A 16,932-nucleotide genomic window follows, 5' to 3' on the forward strand; every position below is an offset into this window, starting at 1 on the left:
CATTTTAAAATTGGAGTGTTCTCCTTTTCAGTCAGTTTATTTTTTAAACTTCACTCATCTTCAGCAATGAAAACCTCACCACCCAATGTAACTTTATCAGATAATCCATTTCCAGCCTGTCCAGTCCTTGGATACTCAAGAACTAGCTGGCACTTGCAAAGTGTGTGCCTACATTTGCTTTCAGACATTAAGCCGTTGCCATTAGTTTTGCAAAAAAAAAATATACAAAAACATTTCTCCGAATCTTGGCTATTCCACCCCCCTTCTTTTTAAATATTCTAAGCATAAGTTGATTTGTCGGCGTGCCTTTATGCTACCAAATCTCAGGTCTCCGGGCAGTCAAAGAGCAGACGGCACCTGCTGCCCTTTAGCAGTGAGCAGCTGCCCACACTGCAGCCCCCTCTGCACATCCCACCTCGCCGTCGTGATGCAAGATGGAACCTTTACCTGGCAAGTGTCTCATCTTTTCCATGCATAACAGCTACGAGCTTGTTTTTTTTTTTTTTTCTCTTCGTCTTCTTTAAGGAAAAAAAAAAAAAAAAAGAAAAAAGAGTAGCTCCTCTAAAAGGAAAGAGGAAGGCAGAAATTTCACAGAATCTCAGTCCTGCCCCATGATGCTGCTTCCTGCCTGTGAATTTCCACCTGCTGTCGTGCGCTATATAAGGCAGCACACGTGGGGTAGAACTGTTTAGTCGCCTCCGTCTGTCCAAGGGATTAGTAGCAGTGGGGAGTGATGCTGCCTCTCCTTTCCTCAGCAGTTTGCGGGAGGTGAAGGAGCTCTGGCAGGACTCGCTCCTTGGGTAAGTAAAGCCTGGGGATAAACGCGTGGTGTCGGGGTGTAGCCAGTGGGGTGCTCCAGAAGCAGCTGTACAGAGACACACACACAAATGGGGGTCGGGCAGAGGCACCCACCACAAAGTGCAGCTCGTAGGCAGAGCTGCCTGGCTTGCTCAGCCTTGTGCTGGCACATTAGCAACGACCTCAGGCAGCTGTCACTGCCTGATCGTTTTTTTGCATGGATTAAAAATGGAAAGTCACTTTTTTTTTTTTTTTTTTTTGATTTAATCAAGAGGCGCACAGAGCACAGGACTGGCTGCCTTACAAAGACAGGCTTCCAGCGAGCGCTGGTTTATGACTGACTTGGGTGGGATATCTTGCTAGTTTGGGATCATACTGAATTGCCAGCCTGGATTGAAGGGAAAAAAAAAAAAAAGGGTGCAGTTTTACAAAGCTCTGTGTCCATTCCCTTTTCAATAAACAGGCAAACAAAAGGACCTAAGGAAACCAGAGCATCCAGAGATCCCCCGATTAAACTCCTAATGAAAGTGTTAAGCAGCTGTAATACAGTGAGTGTCTTTATTTTTTTTGGCTCTGTCAACAGAGTGATTTTGAAAAGCCCTGATTCTAAACTGTAGCATTAAATTACTCACGCACGGTCTTTGTTTTCTTGCCTAGTCAAAGACACTAAATGCTGGCAACATGGAGAGTTTGATCGAGTGCCCGTCAGAGGTAAGCAGCCTCTCCAGACCCCAGGTCTCCTCCAAAGGGGTGGCCCCTGGGGGAGCGCAGTGGGTACGGGGCAGGGAGGAGAGCAGGCAGAGCCCTTCGAAGGTGGATGTGTGCAGAAGAGCCCCAGGCTCCCGGGCAGTTTTGGGCAGGATCCTGGCAGGCTCTGAAGCCAGTGAGGCAGCAGCCCCCCTCCTCACTGGAGAAGCTGGGGAGGAAATGTCCAGCAGCAGGAGGAGGATGGAGAAGGGTGGGCTGTCCAGCTTGTTTCCAGCTTTTGTGGGTCAAACAGCAGCATAAAGGAGCGCTGGGGTTGTGAGTGGCTGGGCAGGTCGGGGGGTGGCTGGCTGCAGCATAAGCCCTTGCCACCACCACCACGGTTGGGCAGTGAGGCAGTGGCACAGCTGGGCCCAGGGGTTGTTCAGCAGGTGTCTGGCTTGCTCTGGTCGCTCCCTGGAGCCTCTCGTGTTTTTCTGCGTGGCTGTAGCAGCTCACTCACAGCCCTCGTGTAACCCCGGTGCGCTTCTTGCAGGCTGATGCCAAGAAATGCCCCCTGTTGGGACCAGCAGACACCGAGGATGGACTTTGCCACCTGGCTGGTGAGTTTTAAAAACAGAGGAACTGCTTTCTTGTACAAAATGCTTGCAAGCTGGTGCTCTTGCAGAACCGCCCGCTCCACCTCCCCCGGCACAGCTCTAGCTCAGCACCGTACAGGGGGCGGCTCAGCCTCTCTCCCTTATGTACCGTAGCAGATGGCAGTGCTGGGTGCCAGCCTGTTCCTATTCCGTGCTCCTCAGAGCAAAGTCTGATTGTGTTGGGCAGCGACAGAAAGGAAACGTGCTGCTTTCTGCCACCAGCATCGCCGCTGGGGCGTGGGCCTGCCAGTGAGGGCCGCTACCAGCGGTTACGCTCCAGAGCAAATAAACCCCGCCGGCAGCAGCAATCAACTGCCTGCGCTTGTTTTCTCTCACCCTGCAAAACCTCAGCACCTGCAAAACAATCTGGAGGAGACCATTAGCAGGGTGGGTCTGGAACAGGCTTGCATGCCACACCATTTCTCAGGAGAGTCAGAAGCAAGGGTTTTACATGACCCTAACGTTGGGTTATTTTCTCACAGCCTTTAACCCTCGACTATCGAGGACTCGTGCTAAGCCACAAATACAAGTCCTGAGAATTTGTATAATTTCATTTTGGAGTAGAAGACAAGTCCTTTAGAGTAAATTTGCAGAGGGCAATGCTTTTAGAAAACTTTCTAGCAAAAGGATTCTACTGATAGGGAAAAAGCACAGCTCTTACCAATACAACCATCATCTCCAAAGTCCTAGCATGCCCTCCTCTTTAAGGTGCAGATGCAAAACCCACGCTATGAGATTTGTGACCCTGAAGCCAATGAGGCCCAACAGTGATGATCTGGAGCAAGTATCACTATCCAGTGGCAGACTGGCAGGGGGCAAGCTCTATCAGCACAACTCTCATCGCAGCACTGCGACTCTGGAGCTGGCAGAGCAGGAGCCACGTGTTGCCATTGCAGCCTGTGGAAGAGGCTGAAAAGCACGAGTCCCGAGTTCCACCCATGCCCTTAGACTGAGCATGGTCATGTCTGCATAGTGAGAATTGTTGCCATTGCAAGCTGCCCAAGTGACATAGCTGCCTTAGATAGTTATCACAGAAACCTCTGCACTATCAAAAATCTCTATAAACATCAAATATTTGCTGTTATTGCTGTGCCTTTTGTGTCCCCGTTCTCTAAGAGGAAATAGTGACTAGAGAGCAAAAAAGAAAAAAAAATCAGCAAAAAACCAACAGGAAAGGTGGTGTCCTTGGAGGGACGGTCACAGCCCCACAGTTTCAGCAGTGGTTTCCTTAGCAACAACTTGGTTTTCTTTTGTTTTAATTTGAGTTGCTGTTTCGACACACATCTCTGCTCTTCATTCTGCACCACACAGCGCTGCACACAGATGAAAGGCAGCACAATTGCATAGTTCTGTGTTGTTGTTTTTTTGTTTTGTTTTTCCCAGAAAAACATGGTTTTTTTGTTTGTTTTGCTTGCAGCAGATGGAATGAAGAAAAGAAAGAAGGTGATATCGTGGCCATTTGCTCTGAGACGAACTTCTGCCAGTGGGGATTCCCCAGGGCAGCTGGACTCTGGCCTCAAGATTGCTCTGTTTGGCCAGCCTCTGGCAATTATTTGTGGGGAAGATGACACGCTGCCCCAGCCAGTCCAGGTAGGCAATCCTGATGGTACATTTATCATACTTCTGGCTTTCAGTGGGATGAGGGATCCCCAGCACTTGTGCTGCAGTGCTCAGGAGATGAGTGATTTTGGTGTTTCCTCTCCGTACACACTTCTGGGAAGCTCATGGCCCATCCCAGATGTAGAAAGAGTTAGGTCTGTGGGTTTTGTCCACCCCGTGCAACTTTCACTGGAAGTAACTTTGAGTGGAGACAACCCAGGACCAGGAATTGGAGAAGCAGATATGCTGCTTGGTATAAACATCTGTGATTTTACAGAAGTCATGTAAATGAATCTCTCAGCACTATAAACATACAGAGGTTTCTATATTTTCCCCAAAACTTGTTCAGCTATGGACTGCCACTGAAAAATAACTACAAACTATCTTCTAGTTAAAAAATGATCTTGTGATAGTTCTCCCACTGAGATGGTTTTTCCAATTTTCCATGCTTTTTCCTCTTCTAAGCAATATTTGCTAGGCATTCAGCCTGGCTTGGGAGGGGGGGAATTTGAGCCCAGGTTTAAGTCACCTCTTGTTTCCTTCTGGAAGGTAACAGGGATGGCTCCACTGAGGTTAGTGGAGTTCACTGGTACAAAAGAAGTATGGATAAGGGGGAAAACAGTTTATTACCAGTATAATCTGTTTGGAGATAGAACTAGATGTTGAACTGTGTAAAGCGAAATGTACCTTCAATCAATTTTTTTCTTCTACTTCTAAAGGAGTGTTCACCTGCCAAAGGACCTTTCTTCATTCACAGTAACAGTTCTCCCATCCCTGCCTGTTTTTTTTTCCTGCAGGATCTCCTCACTATTTTGTATATGAAAGGACCTTCCACTGAAGGGATATTCAGAAAAGCTGCCAATGAGAAAGCACGAAAGGAGTTGAAAGAGGACCTAAACAAAGGCGAGAATGTTGATTTGAAAAGCAAAACTGTGCATCTGCTGGCAGTGGTCTTGAAGGTGAGTTGCTCTGACTTTCTGCTGTGGGTAACATAGCTAATCTGCACAGGCACAGTTTAGTGTTGCAATTTGGCTTAGGTGGGGCTCCGGGGTAAAAAACAGAGTGAAACCAAATGAAAAGTTTCAGACATGGGAAAGTTCGGCATTTCCCTTTTCTACTGGCTTTTCAGCTCCACTTCTTCTGCCACTGATTTCCTGTACACCCACAGGAAACTCGTTTCATTCTTCTCCTCAGCAAGGAATAGTCAGATTTAGGGGGTGAACAAAAAGCAGAAAAGAGCCAGGACCTCTTAGTGCACCGATGCAAGTGTACTTAGCATGTACTCATGAAGCCCGCTGCTCCCCAGTGCTGATGGTCACCTTAGGGAGCAGACAGCTCCGGCTCCTAGGGAGCCCAAGTTGTGGTGATGCTGTCTGTGTACACAGGGGAAAATGTCCAAAGCTTCATCTGTATCTCTTGGCCTTGCAGGACTTCCTCCGAAACATTCCCTCCAAGCTCCTGTCAGCCGACCTGTATGAGAAGTGGATGCTAGCGCTGGAGAAGCCAAGCAAGGAGGAAAAAATTGAAGAATTGAGAGAGTAAGTGTTGTAACCAAAATGTTTTGTGCCCATCCTCCTCTGGGAATCGAGCCTCATTTAAAATCCTGTGGTGCTGCTCAGCTGCCCTGTGGGGCTGGCTTAGAGGCCAAGTGGCACAGGGAGGCGCTCCTCTCGCAGCAGCACCTCCTGAAGGTGTTAGGGCTCACCCTAGGGATCGAGAGGCCCAGCAGGAGGGACAGGCATGGTCACCATGTGGGCCACGAGGTCAGCACATGGGGCCACCTCCGTGTAGTGCTCCTCAGAAAGAGCTGAGGTGGAGGCTGGCCAGAGGGCTGAGAGCTGTGGCACGACCGCAGGCCTTTCACGTGCCGTCGGGAAGCCTCTGGTGACACCTCCTGACGCCACCTCAGCTGCTCAGCAGCACGGACGCTGTGACGCTGCCCTTCGGTCGGGACCGTGCAGTGCGAGACCTTGTAATTAACCGCACGCAGCTGCCGCTGGGGATTTCTGAATGGTGCCTCTGCTCAGCAGTGGAAGAGGCGCACGCCTTCCTCTTTCTGGAGGAAGCGTCGTCTGCCTGAGTTTAACTGAGACTTGCTCAAACCAAGAAGTAGCGGCCCCCGCACCACCGATTAACATCACTTTGTGTTTGTGCTCACTTAGGGTGGCCGACAAACTGCCCAGACCAAACCTCGTCTTGCTCAAGCACTTGCTGTCCGTGCTGCACCGCATCAGCCAGAACGCCGCCAGCAGCAGGATGGACTCCAACAACCTCGCCATCTGCGTTGGCCCGAACATGCTGGGCCCGGGGACGGACAGCACGCTGCCGCTGGAGGTGCAGAAGGAGATGAACGACAAGGTATGCTGGAACAGACCCTAGCCCTGCACAGGGATCCCACTGCCAGTGCCAAAGCCACACAAAACAAAACCGCACCACTGAGAGGTGGGGGTGCCCCAGGTGCCTGCGGCGTGACAGGCCAGGCTTCCCCTCCTCTGAGCACAAGCAGAGGGTGCCCTGCAGCCCCCTGTGCTGCACCACAGCTCCTGGGCACCTCGCACCCAGAGAGCACAGGGCACCCTGTGGGCATTGCCACCCACACACCCTGGCTGATGGCCTTCAGCTTGTATTGGGACGGGCCAGGCTGGGTGCAGTGTCAGGCCTCACACTGTAGTGTGGGCTCGGCCTCTGACTAGGCAAGGATTTTTGACCATCCTTCTCTGTGCTGCCTTTCATCTTACATTAGGCAGGAACAGGAAAAACCGTGCAATATGTTTTCAGCACCTTTGACTGATTTATGGTTTTCTGTGTTGTGCAGGTGACGGTGTTGGTGGAGTTCCTCATAGACAACTGCTCAGAAATATTTGGGGAGGACATTGCCTGGCCTGCCAGTGCCTTGACTGAGGAGTCAGCGGAGCACACAGACAGCTCCACAGGTAAGAGAACGGACTGGGGATTATGACAGACTGGTGCTGCTGCTCCTAATTCTTTAATTTTATGTGGGAATACATCTGTGGAAACACAGAGTGTTGCAGAGGCTTAAAGACACTGTTGTTCTGCACTTCCACATGAATATTTTACCAATAGTTCCCTTTTATTCTCCAATGGCCAGTAAAAACTAACAGCTGCTTTGTCCCCACAGAACACCTATGTGCTGCTCATCAGAATGATTCCGCCTATGACAGCCCAGATCCTGAAGCTGAATGCAGCTCGGGTACCTGTGAGGTGGGACATCCCAAAGGGAGAAGCACTGGTGTGAGCAGAAGATATCCAACATGCATGTCTGCCAGTTCACTGCCTAGCTGTAAAACTGACATCAGCACGATGGACAGGAGGTACTCAGAGCCAGACCTGTCCTTTCAGAACCGCTTTGAAAGCAGGATAAGGAAACAGAAACTAAACAAAAGTGAGGACAATTTTCCAGTACAACAGAAACAACAAGGATTGGAGAATGCGGCACTGGAAAAACGGCTTGCAATCTTACCTTCCCAATTATCAACAGACTCTCTACCCAAAACATCCTCCAGTTGCTCCCTGGAGAGCTCTGATGGCTCAGTCTTCACCAGTTCCCCAGTAGTTTCACCCTCTAGTCCCAAAAAAACTTTTTTAAATAGGCCTCAATCCTTTTGCACCAAGCCCAATGAAGACTGCAGCACACCTCGGCGAGAGATCAAAAAGCACTCCATGTCATTCTCTTTTGCAAACCACAGGAAAACACTAACAAACCCCCTGAGCTGGGGACCTGGAAAAAACACAGGCTTCCAGAGAGACAGTTTCACAAAGAAAGATCAATTCTCTTGCAGAATTGTCCAGGAAAACAGCCCTGAGGATGACAAACCATTGCCTGTGCCATATCAGCAAAGGCCACGTTTCAGGTCAGCTGATGAGGTCTTCAGAGAGGTAGACCAGAGGAATCCTGGAAGACCACCCTCTTACGAAGAAGCTACTAGAAACTGCCTGGCCACTCATGTTCCCTCCTGCAATCTCACGGTTCAAACTATGAGGTTAAAGGTTTCAAACCAGGACGCTTTGCTGCCTGACCCGTGCAGCAGCTGTGCTCAGGGCACAGCCTGTGCAGCTCCAGGGGATCTACCCAGTGAGAGAGTTCCTGCGGTGAAGGATTCTGATGGAGAAACTGAAACTCTCAGTGTTACTGTTGGAATAAACTCCCGTGTGAGTTTACCTGTGACCCCTGGAGTGTACCGACTGAGAGCTATGTCTGAATCCTGTCAAAAGAACAAACATGAGTACGTGGCTCGGAGGTGCAGCCAGCCAATTTTTGAGGTAGACCAGATCCAGTATGCTAAGGAATCCTATGTTTAAAGAGCCTATCCCCCCTCTTTGCACTGTGCAGAGTAAATATTGTAAAAACAGATATCTTGCTCATCCTTTGTAAGATTTTACTTTCAAGGGACCAAGAATAAGCTAGCTCCATATGAACTTTTTTTTTTCTTGGAGGCTCTTCTGAACTGTTTGTCGGTTTGACGTGTCACATTCATCCACCATACAAGGTGGGGTGGGGGGAGACCTGTGTGTATTATTATGTAAAAATATGAGTAAATATGCTGTACATAACCTTTTGTGTTTGAAAACTAGTCCATAGTTGATAAACAGCATTGTATTTGTACCCATAAAAGGACAATTAAAAGGTAGGCAGGTCCAAAACCTGCCCCACCTTCCTTTTCTTCTCTGTATGGTCACAGGCTCTATGCCATGTGTGTTTGTCAGGCTGATACAGTGCTTTGCTGATTTTCTGCATTAAGAAGTGGGGTGGCAGTTACCCCAGCAGGGGAAGAGCTCTTCTGTCATGAAGGCCATTTCTGCACTCTTCCCTAAAGCCCTTTGTACCTGCCACCATTCCTTCCTCCTGCTTGCTGGTCATGAGAACGATCTGACCACTAACCAGCATTAGTATTGTGTACTGAGCCTGGGTTTAGAGCCACCGAAGCCCTACAGGGTCGTTACGGGCATGTATCAAGTAAGCCTCATGTGGTCTGAGGTGCCTTTAGTTGAAATGAACTCAACAGCTAGTCAGACTGAGAGAACATCTTCGGTTTTGCTCTTATATGAAAAAAAGGAGAAGAAAGAAATCTTGCAAGGAAACATTCTAGATTCCAGCTTTAACTAGTCAAAATTACAGTTTATTTGTAAAATGAAAAAGAAAAAAAGAAAGAAAGAAAGCAAAGAAATAAAGAAAGAAAAACATTTCCAGGTGTTGTCCTTTTAACCTTGTAAAATGACTAGAAGTGCAATGTGTTTTTACATGTAGGAACTTGTTTTGGTTAGCACTTACCTTTATGGCTCAGTAAAGCCTTGAACCAGGAGCAGGCAGACTTTTGTTTTTCTCCTGTGTAACTTCACTACAATAAAACACTTTTCTGCATGACCACCACACTGTCCATTGTCTCTCTTTAAAACACTCAGGCACTGCAGGTATTGTACCTACTTTTATACTGTTTCATGGCACTGCAGTTGTGTGTGAATGACATGACATCTCTAAGTGGGAAGGAAAGAAACTGACAGGCAGTATCTCTGTTAGTGATGTTGTAGGAGACTGCAGGCTAGATTTTGGGAACAACTCTGTCAGGAAAACAAGTTACACTGCCACATAGCAGCAGCTGTCAGTAAGCAGGAGAGGGAGTTACAATGAGGTGATGCCGCTCTGAGAGTGGCTGGTTGGAAAACAATGCACAAGCATCTCAAACAGGGTATTTGCTGTGTGTAGCTGTTCACAAGACAGAGAGAAAAGGGGAAGGGAGTCCCTGGTGTGACAGGAAAAATGATGCAAGAAGGCCCATAAGGGTAGGCTGCAGCTAGAGAACTTGCCACCTCACTCAGCCCCTGAAAGCAGTGGCACTCTGCTCCCAAGGAAGCCAAAAGACAGGGCTCTGCTGTGAGCTGCAAGAGGCACTGGCATTTTGTGGAATCCACAGCTCTTGCCTCACAAAATCACAGCATGGCTGAGGTTGGAAGGCACTTCTGGAGGCCATCTGGTCCAACACCCCTGCTCAAGCAGGGCCACCTACAGCTGCTTGCCCAGGGCTGTGTCCAGATGGCTTTTAAAAATCTCTAAGGATGGAGACTCCACAACTTCTCTGGGCAACCTGTTCCCATGGCTCCCAAAGCAAAAGAATATTTCCTTGTTTTCAGATGGAATTTCTTGTGTTTTAATTTGTGCCAGTTGCCTCTTGTCCTGTGTCAAACAGAAATGCCAGCTTTGCTTTGTAAAATACACAAGTGTTTTGTGGTTGTGGCAGAATGGGTGTGAGAAAACAATCCACATGCAGTGGAAAGACTCAGAAGGCACTGAACAGAAAACACAAATTTCAAAATATACTTAAACAACAACCCAGCTACTTCTTCAGTAACTGACACATTCTTTTTGACTGCGAAGAAGAAAGGATTCCAGAGAAAATTAAGGATCCCAGAAAGAAGAACTTCTTCTTTCTAGCCCTATAACCACACCAGAAAACCCAGAATAAGTACAGACACTTCACCAGAGAAGAGGAAAAGTCTCCCTTTAGGTCCAAGGAGGTGCCCTAAGACAGACATGACAATCATACTCAGAAAGCTTACCTGGGCTCTAAACACTCGATACACACGGGACTAAGTCTTTCAGTTTCTGGCTAAGAAAGTCCATTCAGAACTTGTTTTAGGGCACTTCAACAGAGGGGAAAAAAGGAAGATGAACATATCAGAGAGGAACTCTACACCTTGTTAACAAACAAGGGTAAAGTAAAGGAGTTTTATAAAAAGACTGGCCCAGTTCCCCTCACCTTGCTCTTGTATTTCTTCAAGTCCACGAAGTACCATATGATTAAACAAAATCTGAATGTAAACAGACCCCAAAAGAAATGTATTCCCTCATTAGCAGACAACTTTGGTCTTCCTCCATCTCTGAAAACCTGCCTGTTCAATCAGCATTATTTTCATGTCATGTCCCTTCACACAAGTGGTTTCTCCTCTATATAAGCACTTAGGGGGCCTCAAAAGGCTAGGATGAAACACAAAACAGAGAGCTTTGCTTTAGCACTTATTCATCTGCCTTCAGCTCAGAAAATAGCTTTATCTTGCTACCAGTCCACCCTACTGCGTTCAGGGATCCAGCCCAACCTTCCTGGCATCCAAGAGAGGACTATTTAACTGCAACATCTAACAAGTGAATTATCTAAGTGACTCTGCCAAAGCTACCTTTGACTCCCTAGTCAGAAGGATTAAGACCCCCTTTATAGCAGGGTCAGCTGGAGCTGGATTTCAACACAAGAGATGAGTGATAGCACTAAGGACCCTATTTTCCACATATTATTCCATCATCGGTATTGCATCACATGCTTCACACATACAATTTTCTAAATAGGTTTCCTGAAGACACTTCAAATATACAAGATGTATAAGACCAAAAGAAGAAAGAAACAAAACAAAACAAAACAAAACAAAACCCACTATATTAAGTAGAAGTTCCAGGGCTTTGGATTGTAAAAAAGATGATGAAATTAAGTTTAATGGTGCGGCTTGAGTTCAGTTTCTCATGTTTGCATCCTGCTGCTGTTTTTAATCACATGTTGCACTCTGTTCTTCCCCACAGGATGCACCTGTTCCGGGGAGGAACCTGCACCGGGGAGAAACCAATGTTGTGCGGCAAAGAAGAAAATTTTCAGCCTGGGATTCCCCAGAATGGTTTGCCCAGCAGGGCTTTGGACATAGAAGTACGTCTCATTTCTAGGATTTGAAAGAGCCAACAGAAGAACAAAGGAGTTCTTCATGGAGCAACACACTGCTCTCCTTCCTTCCCCATGTTGTGCACCAGTGAGCTGTAAACTCTTGTTCTCTGCCACTTGAATGAGGACTACTACTTAAAGCAGAAGTCCATTATCATCAACTCTGCGGCCAAGCATTAGCGAAGGTTGTGAGAAAAACCATGCCTGCAGGTTTCAAAAGCTTTTGGAGTGGGACTCAGGTGCAGGGTGCAGGCCCTTACATTTAGCTATCCTGTGTGCAAGCATTTGTGTGAGCTCATGTCTCATCTTCTGCATAGCCTTCAGTTGGTGATCCCTCTGGATTCCTGTGACTAAACTGAGCACAGGTGAAATTCTCTTGCCTGAAAGTAGGTTTCTACAGTCATTTGGGTATCTTTAGGGCACCTCGAGGAATTTTTTAAGACATCAAAAATGGATGCAGCTCTGGATGCTTAGGCAACTGAATCCTTCCCTAAAATCTTCTTGAACTGTGATGGGAACTTAGATATAGGTCTCTATAATCTAGGGCTAATACCTACCTTTGCTGACAGCAGAGAAGTAGTAAAACTTAGGATTTTAAGCTCCATCTAAGTCCTCAAAAGAAGTGCTCTCTAGCTGGTATAGGCCCTCCTGCCTGTCCGCCCACCAGAGCTTGAGTCCCTGTGTTCCACCCTACCCCAGACAAACCTGACTCAAGTCTTCTTGTTTTCCACTCCTGACTCTCCATCTCTGCCTCATGTTCATTGCCTCCCCGCTACCTGCCTGCATTCCTCACCTTCTCAAATGCTATTTCTCTCTTAATTGAACCAAACCCAGTCTATTCCTGTGGACTCACTGCCAAATGCTCAATTCCATTTCCATTCTCTCCATTCTCAGACCCCCTCTTTTCAGTCAGCCAGTTTCAGTTTTCCATGTCCAATTCTTCCACATTTTTCCTTATGGAAATGGAGGACAAGACTGCATTCCCTGCATTGACCGGTATCACTTGGAGTTCAACAGTTAATATTAGGGAAGGTAGGGCATTGTGTTTGTCACCCAGAACTCTGTTTCTTTCAGGACTAAGCCACTCTATAGGATGTGGCTGTGCTCCAAAATGCTGACATCTAAAATAAAGACAAGAACATCAGATTATTTTATTTATTTATTTATTTATTTTGTAATAAAATTCTCTCTCTTCAGCCTTTTGTCTAGAAATAGATCTTTATATTTTCCTGTGGCACTGAAGTCAAAATGCTTTAGGGATTCCTGCCTGGACTATATATGATTTTAAAATGGTAAAAGCTAATCACAAAATTGCTGCCTTGCAATTCAGTGACATATTGCAGGGAGTTCCATGTGGTCCATTTTCACCATAATGTTCCCTTTTGAAATCTGCTATCAAGTGCCTTCAATTACAAGAAAAAGAAGTATCATGTGAGACAAAAAGCCACCTAAGGAAAAACGGTATCTGATTTTTAGTCTGGGAACAGGAGTTCTTGTTTCTCTACTGCCTGTTCTGCCTTTGGTGCTAATCCATCACAGGAGAGCGGTTGGTTTGCTGCAGTACCGCACCACCCCTACTAGTTCCCAGGTTGACTCATTCCTCACCCGTACACCACAAGTCACAATTTCAGCTTCCCCTTGCTTCCAGGCAGGTCTCTTGACTCAGGAAACAACATCGTTGCCATACTGAGGCCCAGAGATTACACCACTCAATTAGCAGAGGGGTGAGCTTTGAATGAACAGGTAAGCAGCTTGGGGTCCTGAATGACAGCCTACAGCAGATAAGAGAGTTATCAAGTTAAGGAGCTACTAATTTCCAGTGCCTCTTCTCCAAGACCCTTAAGGGCAGGTGTTCCCTAAAAGAAGATATGATTATGGTGTCAGGAATCATCTCCTACCATCTGAATGTATCCAGAGACACTTCTTCCCACAGGATTCCTGCAAATGGAACCCCTTCTACTTCATTAAAAAATAATAAATAAATCCTGAGTGGCTCACTGCCAAAACTGTGACAATAACAGGATCTTTCTTCCCTGAAATCCATTAATTTATTCCCTCTCTCAGGAAAAGAGGGTGTTTTCAGGTGTCATTCGTACAGTTCTGTATTTTTGTTCAATGTAAGTCATGTTTTCAATAATGTGCATGAGTTATTTCACCTCCCTACTACAACATGTTCCAGACAGCAGTCCGGCATCTCCATTGCTTTGCAGACTCAGGGGGCAGTAAGAGCTGCATGGAGCAGACACGAAAAGCTGCTTTTTTGGTCAAATTCCCTCTGTAAAGAAGAATATGTTTGTCTCAGATGGAAAGCACCATAGAAACTCATTCATCAATCTAACTTGGAAACTCAGCCATGAGATTGACCAAGTTAGCTTTGAAGTTTGCTTGGTCAACTGTGTGACCCAGCAAGCATTTTATATCCAGAACTGATCACATCCAGCTGCAAAATTCAGGTGATTATAACGTGCTGTTAAACTGCTAGCTTTAGCCAGATCACAGTTACTGCGACTATCATGTGTCTCCACAAGGACAATTTCTGACTACAGGAAAAGGAAACCCACCTTGGTTAGGCGCTCTGGTTACATTTTTCTCTGAATTTTCTTACCAGTCAGTTCTTATCGTGTGTGTCATCAGAACAATGAGTGAAAACTTTAGAGGAACTTCTGAAGGCTAAAAATTCACAAGGGGAAGCAACTTTTTCAAATGGTCTAATGATAAAAGAAAGAAAAATCCAGGGAAAAAGGGCAACTAATAATAAAAGCCTAATGATAACAGAAAAAAATCCAGGGAAGAAGGGCATCCACTGCTGAAGAAATGATACAATCTTCATATGGGCAGTTGACTCTCATGTATATAGAGACCGCAAGTCTCTTTTATTTTTTTTTTTCATTTTTTTTTTTTGTCTCTTTGATACTTAGAAATGCTAATTATCTTGTCTTTTTTTTTTTTTTTTTTTTTTTTTTCTGTAAAATGTGTCACTTATCATTCTAAATCAACCTCTTTCATTTGATGTGATAAAAATACAAATTTAAATCTCACTTCTGAGTGAAACTTCTGCAAGGGGAGAGGAGATCAGAGACCATTTTCTGCTTCTAACCTGAGGTGCTGGTATGTGAATCTGAACAAACAGCTCACAAATCCTGAACGGGGTTTGACTCGTTGAGGTCTGCTTCCTCTGCTGGGTAATAATAAGAAAAGGTTTCTATGAAAGACCTGACACTTTCTAAACAAAACTTGCTCTTTAGCCAAACAGCTTTTTACAGAACTGATCCAACGGCTGCTTGAAACTCTTCCTTCCTACAACCCACAAACCTCTCACCAACTTCCTTGACAGATGCTACAGACCAAATCCCAGCCCTGCACCTTTAGTATTGCACAGGTCAAGTTTAAAATTATAAACCACTATTTTTTAGGTTTTACTTTATTTAATTTTAAGGCCAAGCCCAAACAGAACCCAGGTGATCAGAGAGGATAATCCTGTGATAAAGATGAGAGATTTGCCTTCTTTTCCTCATGCTTCCTGCACAGTCTTGGGCCATGCAATTCAACCTCATCATACACAGGGAATAGGCCTGTATGTTCCTCCATCCACTGAAGAAGAGGTTTCTTCACTCACCTTTCCCCTTTCTCCTCCAGGTGTGAATTCTGTCTTGCTGTCTGTGGTGGTTTTACTCAGGTGGGCATCTGAGCTCCACCGCAACCGCTCTCTCACTCCCTCTCCTCAAAGGGAAAGGGGAGAAAATCTAATGAAAAGGTCTCAAGGGTTGAGATAAAAACAGAGAGATCACTCAGCATCTATTGTAATGGGCAAAACAGACTCAGCACAGGGAAATTTGCAAAGTTTATTGCCTATTACTAACAAGCTAGAGAAGTGAGAAACAAAGGAAAGAAACTAAAAACACCCCCTCATCCACCCTCTTCTATGTCCTCCCCCCAAGTGGCACATGGGATCAGGGGAATGGGGACTGCGGTCAGTCCTTGACGCTTCACCTCCACCACTCCCTCATGGTCACTCTGCCCCTGCTCCATGCAGGGTCCCTCCCACGGGATTCCGTCCTTCTCCAACTGAGCCTGCGGGGCTGCCCACAGGAAGCAGCTCTCCAAGCACTGCTCCCACACGGCTCCGTCCCACGGGGTCCATCCATCCAACCCCCAGGAGCAAACTGCTCCAGCACGGGTCCCCCACGGGTGGGCGGCAGCTCCCCCCAGACCCTCTGCTCCTGCGTGGGCTCCTCTCCACGGGCTGCAGCTCTGGCCCGGGGCCTGCTCCTGCGGGGGCTCTCCATGGGCCGCAGCCTCCTCCAGGCCACATCCACCTGCTCCACAGGGGCTCCTCCACCCATGGGGAGGCTGCAGCGTGGAGATCTGCTCCATGTGGGACCCATGGGCTGCAGGGGGACAGCCTGCTCCACCAGGGGCCTCTCCACAGCCCGCAGGGGAACTGCTGCTGCCTGCCTGGAGCACCTCCTGCCCTCCTGCTGCACTCGTCTTGGTGTCTGCACAGCTGGTTCTCACTCCTTGCTCTTCCAGCTGCTGTTGTGCAGCACTTTTTACCCTGTCTCAGATATCCTCTCATAGAGATACAAACAACATCACTTATTAGTTCAGCTCTAGGCAGCAGTGGGTCCCTTTGGAGCCGTCTGAAACTGGCCCTTATCTAACATGGGGCAGCTTCTGGATTCTTCTCACAGGAGACACCCCTGCAGCCCCCCGCTAACAAAAACTTGCCGTGTAAACCCACTACACTGTCATAAAGCTGTAACTTCATTCAAGTGCAGCTGGAGAGCTTTGCATGCGATTCACCAACCAGTTCCCTTCAGCACAAACAGCTACGAGGTGAGAAAGTAACCACAATGTCATTCAAAAATTTTGCAGAGCCCTGCACTCAGAGGAGTACTTAACATTACACGACAAGGTATACAAATGCATATTTTCAATTTGCATAAAAGTAGCTCCTATGAGCTACAGACACCAGAAAACACAGCACTTGAGAAGTTTTTGGGTGTGTGAATGAGAAGAGCAGTCACTTTTTAAGTGATTGGGAATGTTGGTCTTGAGACAAAGGCTGGAGACTTGTTGTTCAATTATTTGATATCAGGGTCTACGTTTTCCACATGCCTCCTGCACTCTCTTGGAGTGTGCAGTTCAACCCCAGTAAAGCAAAATAGTACTGCTCTGTCTCCCAAGGGCAATTTACTTCCAGACAGAAAAACACAGATGATGCAGTGATGGGGCAACAGAAGCAGATCAGTCTTCTGCAGGTTCAGTGTAGTTGAACAACTACCCACAACTACTCACAATACAGGGAGATGGAAATTAAGGCAGAGCTTTCTGGGCAAAAGGAAGACAACTTGGAGTGCCTTGTTCAAGGAGGGTTCAAAGAGGCTAGAGAGGGGGTAATGGTGCATGATTGACTCGAGTTTAAATAGGAAGGTCACCAACAATTGATTTTCCAATTAGCAGTTTAATGAATGATA

The 16,932-nt window shown here is 46.8% G+C and overlaps 1 protein-coding gene across 2 annotated transcripts; it reads left to right on the forward strand.

The window, feature by feature from the left end:
• Nucleotides 1-644: 644 nt before the first annotated feature.
• Nucleotides 645-9,126, forward strand: TAGAP (T cell activation RhoGTPase activating protein). 2 transcript variants are annotated; one of them, XM_068677215.1, is made up of 10 exons: nt 645-800; nt 1,262-1,346; nt 1,456-1,509; nt 2,039-2,105; nt 3,559-3,731; nt 4,538-4,699; nt 5,169-5,278; nt 5,903-6,098; nt 6,556-6,673; nt 6,880-9,126. In XM_068677215.1, exons 2-10 carry the CDS (start codon nt 1,320-1,322, stop codon nt 8,058-8,060), a joined length of 2,088 nt encoding a protein of 695 aa, XP_068533316.1. In that variant the 5' UTR covers nt 645-800; nt 1,262-1,319; the 3' UTR covers nt 8,061-9,126. The 2 variants fall into 2 exon arrangements, with proteins under 2 accessions (XP_068533316.1, XP_068533317.1); XM_068677216.1 differs by having other exon boundaries at nt 3,562-3,731.
• The last annotated feature ends 7,806 nt before the right edge of the window (nt 9,127-16,932 follow it).

Source organism: Anas acuta, chromosome 3 (genome assembly GCF_963932015.1).
Source record: "Anas acuta chromosome 3, bAnaAcu1.1, whole genome shotgun sequence".
Classification (NCBI taxonomy): domain Eukaryota; kingdom Metazoa; phylum Chordata; class Aves; order Anseriformes; family Anatidae; genus Anas; species Anas acuta.

Excerpts from the sequence above, each read along its gene's own strand:
- TAGAP (XM_068677215.1), top strand. The coding sequence starts at position 1,320 with ATGAAAGTGTTAAGCAGCTGTAATACA. Across the intron at positions 3,732-4,537 it reads CGCTGCCCCAGCCAGTCCAG|GATCTCCTCACTATTTTGTA; the intron begins GTAGGCAATCCT and ends TTTTTCCTGCAG. Across the intron at positions 5,279-5,902 it reads AAAATTGAAGAATTGAGAGA|GGTGGCCGACAAACTGCCCA; the intron begins GTAAGTGTTGTA and ends GTGCTCACTTAG.